The sequence below is a fragment of the Nesoenas mayeri genome (genome assembly GCF_963082525.1).
Source record: "Nesoenas mayeri genome assembly, chromosome: 14".
Taxonomy (NCBI): Eukaryota; Metazoa; Chordata; class Aves; order Columbiformes; family Columbidae; genus Nesoenas; species Nesoenas mayeri.
In genome coordinates this window covers 2865751-2876535 of record NC_137556.1, presented here as the reverse complement: position 1 = coordinate 2876535, position 10785 = coordinate 2865751, and the positions used below count along the sequence as shown (strand labels likewise).

The following is a 10785-nucleotide window of genomic DNA, read 5'->3' as shown; positions in this document are numbered from 1 at the left end:
GTTAAGAATTTCAATCTTAAAAAAAGATGTTTCAAAGTCAAACCCTAAAGAACGATAAACAAACTTTGCACCGCTCAGACCCAGCAAACAAACCTCCCAGCCTGGGACACGAGCAGGGAAGGCCCAGGCGAGCGGGGATGTGCTGGGGGCTGCAAGGGGGGTGTCGGGACGTGCCTGCTGGTGCGTAGCGGTGGAGCCATGGTCCTGCGGCGCGGTGTCACGTCCCGCTGAGGAGACCCTTGCTCGGGGAGGTGTGAGTGGATTTCCTCAAGTGCATTTTGACAGCTGTGGGGAAGCGGGCGGCAGCGGCAGCTGGAGACATTCCTGGCTGCGCCCCCCCCGCCCCTTCGCGGGACCCCCGCCCCCAGCACAGCGCGCCCTGGCAGCGCCGGGGGCTCGGGGGCTGCTGGGGGAGGCGGGAGCCGCATGGGGCCTGCGGGGTCTGATGAAACATCTGATGTGCATTGCGGCAGGGCAAGGGGAGACACGCACGCCCCCCTTCCCCCCTACCCCCAGCGAGCGCGACACTTCTCATCACCTGCTAGAGATTTTCCTACGTCCTTCTCCTAGCTCCAGCTACTGAACAGAAAGGAGCAGCCAGACCTGGCGGGGGGGGTGGTGTGGGGTGCTCCGGGGGGGGTTGCGAGGATGATGCTCTCCCCCGGTGGCGGGGGGGGTGTCAAGGAATGCAGCGCCTGGCCGTGCTCACCCAGCCGGGTCCGCGCTCAGGTACCACAACCCCCCCTCCCAGCACAACCCGCCACATGTGATGGAATTGGCCCAAATCCCGTCGGAACTCGCAGGGTACAAAATCCTAGGGGAAGAAAAAAAAATGGGGGAGGGGGGAGAAGGGGGAGATGGATGGAGTAGAGGATTTCCAAGAAAGTCGGTGCAAAAGCTTCTTCGGGGAGGGATTTTTTTTCTTTTTCTTTTAAATCAAGTCTCGCAATGAGGCGGCAGTGCCGCAGGACGGCCGGCGCGGGCAGCCGGCTCCGGGCACCCCCGCGGCTCCGGGCACCCCCGCGGCTCCCCGCGCAAGGGCAGCGGCGTCTGGAGCGCCCCGAAGTTGCAGCTGCGGGGGCACCAGCCGCTCGGTGCTGTCTCTCTCCCTCCAAAGCAGCCTGCTTGTCAAAATCCCGCTTTTTCACCTCTTTTTTTTTTCTTTTTCACCTTCTTTTCTTTCTTCTCCACCACCGGGGGTGCAGCCCCTTCCCGCTGCCCCCCGCACGCCCATCCCCCGCCGTGCGGTGCCGGGGGGGGGCCGGGGGAGGCGGGAGGCTGCAACCTGCCGGCGGGGCAGGGCCGGCCCCCGGCGGGCGGTCGGAGCGGGGCGGCGGCTGCCATTGGCCGCGACGCGGAGCGACACCTGCTCGGCTCCCTCATGCGAGTGACACCGGGGCTCGGCGGGGATATTTGAGGCACCCTCCGGCGCCTCTGCCGCCACTCCGCGCTCGCCGCCGCGCCGGGCACATGCGGTTCGCAGGGCCGCAGCGAGGAGCGCGCTGGGCCCGGGTGCGGCACCCCGCGGGGGAGGACGCGGCGGCGGCGGGGGGAAGGCGCGACCATGTGCGCGGAGCTCCGCGGCAAGCTGCTGGCCCTGGTGCTCCTGCTGCTCGCCAGCGCCCGGGCGGCGGCGGGCACTGAGGCCACCCACCCGCCGGAGGGGCCGCAGGACAGGACCCCGCAGCAGAAGGGGCGCCTGTCCCTGCAGAACACAGGTACGGGCAGGGCGGCGGAGGGTGGGTGCAAAGGTGATGTGAGAACCCCCACCTCGCTGCTTCTGGAGCGCCGGGGAAACGGCCGCGTTGAGTTATGACAGGCGGTTTTATTTCGGTGTCCGACTGTCAGGCATAAATCATCAGAGGAAATAAGACCTCGCTCCTAATTACCTTTAAAGCCCGGCTTTGCCAAGCACGTGTTGCCCTTGCAACAGCCGCGGCAGCGCTCCGGGCGAAGCGGCTCTGACGCCTCGCCGGGCACAAAGTGGATGCCGAGCGGCCCCGTGCCGGGGGCAGCGGGGCCGGGGGGAGCCCAGTGGATCGGCCCCGGCCCGGGGATGCTGCTGCTGCTGCTGCTGCTGCCGCCGCGGGGATGCTGCGCTGGGGAGGAGAAAGTTTCTCGGCGCAGCGTTTGAAACCGGGTCGAGGGGTGGGGGGGTGGGACGGGGAGGGAAGGGGAAGCGGCTGGAAATGACTGGTGCTTTGCCTCCTCCCTAGGGAGTCGTGCAATGATGCAACGGACCGGGGGTTTCTCTCCTCCTCTCCCGCCCCCTGTGCTCCCTCCCCCGGGTATTATCTGTCTAGAAAGAGAGAGCTGAGGCGTGCACTTTGCTGGATCGCTTCCCAGCCGTGCAAAGAGAGACCGCGGGCTCCAGACTCTTCCCTTCCCCCCCACCCCCCTTTCTTTTTTTTTTTCCTTTTTTTTTTTTTTTTTTAAACACTCAGTGCTGCGAGACGTGTTTAAACACACACGAGCAGGAATGCACGAATGCCCATTAGGGACTGCCACATGTGAATCACGGCACTGTGCAGTTCTCAGCACGCTGGAGCCAGGACATGTGATCCGGCAAAAGGGTTTGCATCCGGATGCCAACACAAGCACTACAGCTGAGCTCCCGGCCCCAAAAAAGCCCAGCTCCGCGCTCTGCAGCGCTCCACAAAGACCTCCCTTCCCTCCCCCCCACCCCCCTCGGTGCGTGTGTGTTTGCGCAGCTTTTTCGCGTGTGGCTGAGACAATCTCAGGAGCCGATGCGGGGGCTCCCGTGTCCCACCCCCAGATGCGCTTCGGGGCAGGTAGAAGGGGAAACAAAAAAGAAAAAATGTAGTGGTTTGGTTTCGAGCTGCCGGGGGTTCGTGTGAACTCTGCGTTTCCATCCGCGGCTCCGCGCTCTGCCTTGCGGAGGGTTGGAATCAGACCGAAAAGTTGCTGTGAAGATTTGCAAATGGACCACATGGCAAAGGGGGAGGCTGGGGATGTCTGAAACATGCTGCGGTCGGGAGGGGGATTAGGCTGGCTCCCAAGGGCGAGCTTTAATTAAAGGTACCACTAGGGCACAGTGTACAGGAATTCTTAGCATCCTCAGTTCTGGTCTAAAAGCTGCCCCTGTTTAACTTTATCCCCAGGCTTTTCCAGCAACCACCTTCTCTCTGGCAGTACTACTACATCCATTTTTTTTCAAAGGACCAGAAGCTGTCTTGTTAAGAATTAGATTTTTAGGGTTTTTTTGGTGAGTGAGTATTAGCATTTTTTTTACAGTATTACATAACATCTGAAAGGGCAGAATAAACATATATGTAACAGCTAGCTCCAGTAGATCTATTTTATGTGCTACGTATATAAATATATGTATTTTCAATTGATTTCTGCATAGGTGAGGACATAGTTGTGGCTTTATGCAACACTCAGTGCAAAGGACTTTATTTATCAGTGGGAGTTTTGCCATTAACTCTGTGGACATCACAACAGGGGAAACCTGGTGGTCTGTAAAAAACATTGTGCTAAATCACCAGAAACTAGCTCAAAGTACCATTTTAGCTGCTTGGGTCATGGGCTTCTCGTTTTGGCACTTGAATTTGATGGGGGACTTTGTGCAAGTCAGACAGCCAAAGTCATGCCTGTCCTTTGCTCCTGAGGAATGCAAAAGCATTGCAGTTCTCAAGTGAAATAGTTTGACGTAAGCATAGTGGATTTGACATTTGCTTCTTGGATGTCACTTTCATAACATAATATACCCAAGTTTAGGTGTAATTTCTGCAAAGAGTGGGCATGCTGGGGGTACGATAACTGTTGTCACGTGGTTTTTGTTTCTTTTGAACTGATGATGTTAGCAAAATAACTCTTTCCCTCCCCACCCTACTCACCACCAACTTCTATGAACAGTTCTTCAAACTAACTGTAATCAATGCTCATTTTAGCTGAAATCCAGCACTGCCTGGTTAATGCTGGCGATGTGGGATGTGGAGTGTTCGAATGCTTTGAAAACAACTCTTGCGAGATCCGAGGCTTACACGAGATCTGTATGACATTCCTGCACAACGCTGGAAAATTTGATGCCCAGGTAACACAGTGAAACGCACTACGTATCTGCTTGCTTCTAACATACACGTGGCACGCGGTTTAGTTCTTTAACACATGGAAAAAAAGTTACCATTATGGAGCAAATGTGCTTTTGTGCATGAGCAGCCTCAGTAAAGGTTTTCCTGTGGAAGGGTCCAGAATCAAGCCCCCAGACCAGCAACAGAGCAGCAGGAGATGTGCTGTCTCCAGCTACAGCTCCCTGGATCGCTCCCCACCTACTGTACCCAGCATAACTAAATCAGAACACTAATGTAGCCGAACATGGTTTTGGAAACACTAGACGGCTTTAGCTTCTACACCATGTTTGTTCAAAGCCGATTCAGAAATGCAGCGTCGGCTCCCAGTTCGTTTAGACGTATCAGAATGTTTCCCGATGCGTGGTGAATAAAGTTGGTTCTCACGACTTGCCCACAACCAGCACAGGCAGCCTCCTGAAAGCTGCTGTATTCAAATAATGCTTTGGTTCAAGCACTGACGTTAAAATACATTGCTTAGATGGTATGCGGTATTAAGTTTGTCTCCTTCATTTTCTCCCCAGAACATTTATGCATCATTGAGACATCCTGTTATTATGTCTTGTAAACCTACTCTCCCATTACAGTGTGGAGAGAAGAGAACATTACGACAGGCCAGCGGCATTTGGCTTGACCGTGCAGTTTACAGTATAACTTGACTAAAAGCACCAGCTACATGGCACTGTTAAAAGTATGGTATAAAGTAGAGCTGTCTTCAGGATCCTGCCTGTTCCATGAGGGATGGTGCGACCACCCAGTAGCAAACACTTTTGAAGGGCTAGAGTTTTACGCTCACATTCTCAAGGACATACAAAGGCTCTGGCTAGCTGTTAAAACGGGAATCATTTCTCCTGTGGGTATCTGAAAACCTTCAGCTTAATTTCCAAGTGGCTTACAGAAAATACTCATTCATTTTTTGCACAATTATTCTTTCAGTGAACAGAGTTGACCAAAGAATTAAGCCCTGTTGGGAAGGGTGCCTGCAAAGGCTGAGCGTAGCCATTGATGCCTGTTCCCCAGATATTGCTGATCAAATACAGCCCATTTCACATCCAGGCTGTCTCCACTGCAGTGCATAAGTGTTAAACCCCTGGAGCTTTATTTCATATGGAGGTGACTTCACCTTCTGCTATGACTTGGCTTTTCACAGCTCATCTCTGTATTGTCTACAGTTATTTCAGGCTGCATTAAATGACAAGAGTAACACTGGTCATTTTCTGTTCTCTGCTTTCTGTTCTCCTTCCCTCACTCTGAAACCTAAGAATTGATGTCAGGTTTGGTTTATATAAGAACGTTCTTTTTTATCCTTATTTGCCTACTGTGTGTGAAGGGTAAGGGCAAGTTAGTGCCTTTGGTACGGGGAATAGAAAGGGATGATGACTGAAGCAGTTCTTTGATCAGCAAGAAACATTTCTGGCTTGAAACAATTTGGGCCCAACAGGGTAGTTGATGGTGGAGCTATGCCAGGGTGCTCTTTGGATAAAGGACAAGAACTTGGTCTTCATGAAGCACTTGTGTCAAAGAACCTGAAGGTAGTGAAGAGATTGGAGGCAGTGTAGGAGGCTTCCACACACCTATTGCTCAGCAAAGTGAAAGGAATCTGAGCAGAGCTGTCAGACTGTGACATGCACTGTGTGTGCCAGCCATAGCATCAGACAGCAAAAAGAAAGGTTTCTGATGCCCACTAAGCCACTGAATGAAGGACTCGCAAAGAGTGGTTAAAGAGACGCTGCTAAAGCAGCTTCCCTGCAATTTACTTTTTTTGGTTTCTCGATTTGATTTTCCTAATCTCACAAGTTCTTGCAGCAAACAGATATTGAGACACTGAAGGATTATTACTAGTGCTGATTTGAGTCCCTCTCTGAGGAAGCGGTAGTAGAGAAAATACCGACAGCTTGGGAATAGGGCAGCTACATATAGATGGTGTATACATGTCTTATGAGTTTGCAGATTAATTTTAAAATTAAAAAAAAAAAACCTAATTAGAAGTTACTAAGTGGTTATCTGCTTGTGGACCTGGGCACCTCAGCCATGGCAGGATGCGCTCTCCTTTCCGTGAACCCACTGTGCTGTCAGATCAGAAGTGAACAAAGCCAGTAACTTGAGCACTGAATTATTTCAAGGTGCTTACTTTTGCCCTTTCCCTTGTTGGGCATTCAGCTGCTGGGGTAGGGAAACCTCCATAGGCCAGGGAGGAAGCCCTGTCTGTTCAGCTCCCCAGGGACAGCGAGGCCAGGTAACTTGGCATGGTGTTTAAGGGCAGAGAAACAAAAAGAAGAGGGGGGAAAAGACATTAAGTGGTACCCTTGGCAATCTAATAACCCTTGACATTGTCCCGCAGAGGAGCAGCTATCTGGGCATAAATCAGTGGCTGTGCTTAATGGACAAAAATACAGACCTACTCCATTTCTTTTCTTCTTAGGGAAAATCCTTCATTAAAGACGCTCTGAAGTGTAAGGCTCATGCCTTGAGGCATAAATTCAGCTGCATCAGCCGTAAGTGCCCTGCCATTAAAGAGATGGTGTTCCAGTTACAGCGGGAGTGCTACCTGAAGCATGACCTCTGCTCCGCTGCCAAGGAGAACGTCCAGGTCATTGTGGAGATGATTCACTTCAAAGACCTGCTGCAGCATGAGTAAGTGTCTCCGCGCTGGTGCAGTCGGAGGTGTGGGAGCTCCTTCCAGGGGCACGACGGTGCCAACGCGCTGTGCATCTGCCCAAGAGCTGTTGCACCTCCTGGCCTTAAGCACGTCTTGTTTTCCCATGTACCAGGCCAAGCCAGTGCTTTCTTCACAGGGGCCCTTGAAGACCGGTTTGTTTACAAAGGGCTGGATGTAACTGTGGAAGGGAATGAAGTGCGTTGAAGTTGGAGCTCGCTGTCTCTTTGGTCCTTTAGCAAATGCAGTGTCCGTGTCTGCTGTTTCCAGAGCCATCTGACAATGTTTCTGTGCTTTCTGAGCTCAAAGGCACTGTTCCTGACCACAGTATCTTGTTAAAGATGATAGCTAGAGGAGAAGGGGGAAGAAGGTCTGTGCGGAGTTGTCAGTAAGATGATAATTTCTTCTTTAAATACATACTTTCAAATGTCTTGTAGTTAATTGTCCCTGAAAGAGCTGCAGTCCCCCAGGTAATCTCCCATTCATCTTATTCCTTATTAATCTCAGATGCTTTTTAATAAAACATTGAGGTGTACAAAATGAAGGCACAAGTCAGATTTTGAGGAGTTCATCCCTCTGACTGGGAACACAGCTGCCCTCTGAGGAATGGCAGGCATGAATCCTATTTGAAATTGATCAAAGCTGCTACATGACAGCAACAAACCAGGCACAAGCTGTTTGTACCAGCTCTTTGTGCACAGATGCAAAAATCTGAGCCTGTTTTTCTTGCAGGTGAACTTCTCCCACACAAGAAGGCTGGCAGCAAGCTTTACCTTAGAGCATCTTCTTACTATGCCTCTCTACACCTTCTTATCCCTGGTGGATATTAGCACAGAAACCCCCTGCAATCCCACCAATCATTCTTTTTTTTATACAGAGTTATTTCTTGACTTTTAGCCTTGCGTTTTCATCGGTCTCTAAAGGAGCTGTTGAAAACCACCCCCCCTAATACTTAAGCTGCAGTTGCAGAGACACTTTGATGCCAGTTTACTCTCAAATGCAGGATCGTATGCTGTGGTTCATAGGAGCTGAACATGGTGGCCTGAAAGCAAGGCCCTTTCCATGGACATTCCTGAGGCTGGGATCAAAGGGATGGCTGGTGGCAGATCGTGGCCTTGCCAGGGCAAAGAGCAGCATCCTAGGGGACAAGGGATACGGGGATCCCTCCTGCAAAGCAGTGGCCACTGCTCAGGCTGTGTTAGTAGGCTATAAATTGGGTACTTGGTACCAATTAACTCCCCCCTGCATCATTTGGAGATGAGAAGAACTAAGAAAGTCCAAGGCCTGTCCAAAGAGAAGTTATCCTTGTTTCACAAACAGGCTAAAGCAGGAATGCCCAAAGGCAGCTGCTTATTTCTGGGGAGCTTCTCTGGGGGGTTCTCTGAGAAGAGACAGAGCCTTCAGCTGAACACCTATAATTTGCACGATCTCACTTAGAGCTTCCTACACTTCATTTTCAGCATCTCGTGGAGTCGGAGCTTAGCTTTCCTAGGCAGGACTCCCCAAATAGAAGCCAGCCAGCCTCCTCCCCTCCCCTAAATTTAGAGGCCATCTCTGAAGCTTTTGAACTAAGGAACTTGTTCAAGATCAATAGGCAAGTGTGGCAGAGCTGGAAATAAAATCATGTCTGCTGACTTGCAGCCTTGTGCTCAGTTCAGGCCCTATGGTCAGGCCAGCTGAAATGCAGAAAGTAAAACACTGAAGGAGAAACGGGCCAGTATTAATCCACAGGGCTCTGGCAGACTCTGAATACCTGAAATATTTGGCAGCTGAGACACTTTTTAGTCATACCAGCAAGCTTTTTCTTCCAGAGATTTTTTTTTAAAGGTTATACCCAATTGCAGCAACTGATTTCCCTATGATTTTTTTTTCCTCTTCCTGCTGGATCGCTGTGTATGCAACGTGCTCAGCTCTCATCTTCGATTTTATGTCTAAAACAAAAACTAAGAGCGGAGGAGCAAGTGGCAGCTCTCGGACTTGTTCTCTGCCTCTTCTATTGCGTTTTGTCCCTGTTGAGGAACGCAACCGGGGTGGCGAAGGCTCCTCCTGTGTCAGCTGCGCTGGGGTGGGGGTCAGGCCGATCGGCCATGGTGGAAGTGGTGACAGGCCCTGGCAGATTGCTCGCTGCTGCATTCCAAGGAACCTTTTTTTTTTAAAACGGCAGAAACAATCCAAACATGGGAAATATTTTGAGATGGGGAATAGGTGACTCTCCAAGATTAGTCATTCCAAGTGAGTTTAAGCAGTTGGGCAAAGTAAAATCAGGGTAGCGTCAGACACTGATCACAGCCACAACTGCCGACCCCAGGCTGTTCCCCACTTGCACCGGGGGTGGTTCCTACCGTGGAAGACAGAATTTTAAGCACATCCTTCTGGGCCTGCCAGCAGCTGAGCGGTTGTGTCAATAGGCAACATCAATATTGACCCACAAAACTTGTGACCGCAACTATTTTAAAATTGCTGCACTCAGTGACCTGCGGCTGAGGAGGCAGAAGTGCCTGCGCTCACGCTGTGTTGTGCTCTGGGGGCACACAGATGGTGTTTGGCCATGGCTCGTTTGGAGTCCTTGTTTGGCTGGGAAAAGGTATATACTGAAGGCTGTACTCAATTATGTAAGAAAATGAAGAGGAAAAAAAACCCCACACCTTGGTGTGGGAAGAAACAGTGCCATCCAAGTGGATTTCTGTGTGTCTGAGCTCTGTGCAGTTGGATCCTGAGTCCAGATAAGATCTTGCTTGTGGTGGAGATCAACACCTGGTGCTTCAGGGAGCACTAAAGATGATGAGAAAAGCGAGAAAACCTCTAGCTGAGTATCTGTTGCTCTTTGCAGAGGTGAGGAAATGCCTCCCTCTTGCAGACCTGTGGTCGGTGTGTGCTCTGTTACCAGCCATTCACCTGGAGATAACAAGGTGTTTGATGAAGCTGATGGCTCTGGACAATGGCAGGTTTCCTTTGTTGTGTATCTTGACTAATAAAGATGAATGGGCACGGAAAGCGATCGAGGCGGAAGGTGTGGACAGCAGTGCTGTTTGACAGCCCCATTTGCCAAGCGTGTAAACCTCATATATTCATGTCGGTTCTCCCAGAGCGTTGCCAGTGGGGGAGCAATCAAGGCAGGCAGAGCATTTCAGTGAAGCTTCGTTTGATGGGATGCCAGCATGTGCATTTCTTAGAGCGATATGGCCAATTAGTATATAATATACATAATAAACATATGGTGCAGAATTGCTCTACAAGGCTGCCGAGTCAGTGGAGAGGAGGGGGCTAAGGCTACAAAGTGTGCTGTGCACGGGGAGGGTGAAGCTTGTTTACTTATAGATAACCCTTACACATTTTTTGACTCTCCTCTCTGTTTCCTTTACCTTTAGACCATATGTTGACCTAGTGAATATCCTGCTCACCTGTGGCGAGGAGGTGAAAAAAGCAATAACAAGAAGTGTCCAGGCCCAATGCGAACAGAACTGGGGAAGTCTCTGCTCCATCCTGAGTTTCTGCACCTCGACTGCGCACGGTGACACCATCCTGGCTCCCGAGAAGAAGTCGGGTGAAGCCAACAAAGCCGCTGCTGGCCGTGGGGACATGCTGGCCCACGCCGACTCTGACCACAGGGAGAGCTTGCGAGCATCTAAGGGAGAGAGAGGTACCAAGGGCCACTTGAATGCCCATGCCCGGGTAAAAGCTGGGGGCCACGGTCCCAAAGGGCCACACGGGATCATGGACCGGGCAGACGAACTGTCCGACTTCTCTGACATCCGGAGGTGAAAAAAGGCACCAACTCCCCATTCCCCCCATCCCTCCCCCTCCACTGGAAGCCTCCTCCATTGAGTCCCATTTTCCTGTCTATGGACATTCCAAAGCATTTCCCATTCAGAGGTCAAGCACAGGGCATTGCAAGATATATATGGACCTCAGCAACAGTGTATATAGTAGCAAAGGGAGAGCAGTGGCAATGGGTTATAGATCCAGCAAACTCAACACTTGAGCAGCCACCAGATGTGGCAAAATGTCTCCAACTAAATTCTTGTCCCCTTTTTTATG

General features: G+C 51.3%; 1 protein-coding gene across 1 annotated transcript; it reads left to right on the top strand.

Moving 5' to 3' along the window:
• Window positions 1-752: 752 nt before the first annotated feature.
• STC2 (stanniocalcin 2) lies at window positions 753-10509 on the top strand (the record flags this gene model as incomplete). Its single annotated transcript, XM_080353248.1, has 4 exons — window positions 753-1718; window positions 3915-4057; window positions 6514-6725; window positions 10116-10509. Exons 1-4 carry the CDS (start codon window positions 1565-1567, stop codon window positions 10507-10509), a joined length of 903 nt encoding a protein of 300 aa, XP_080209374.1. The 5' UTR covers window positions 753-1564.
• Between the last annotated feature and the right edge of the window lie 276 nt (window positions 10510-10785).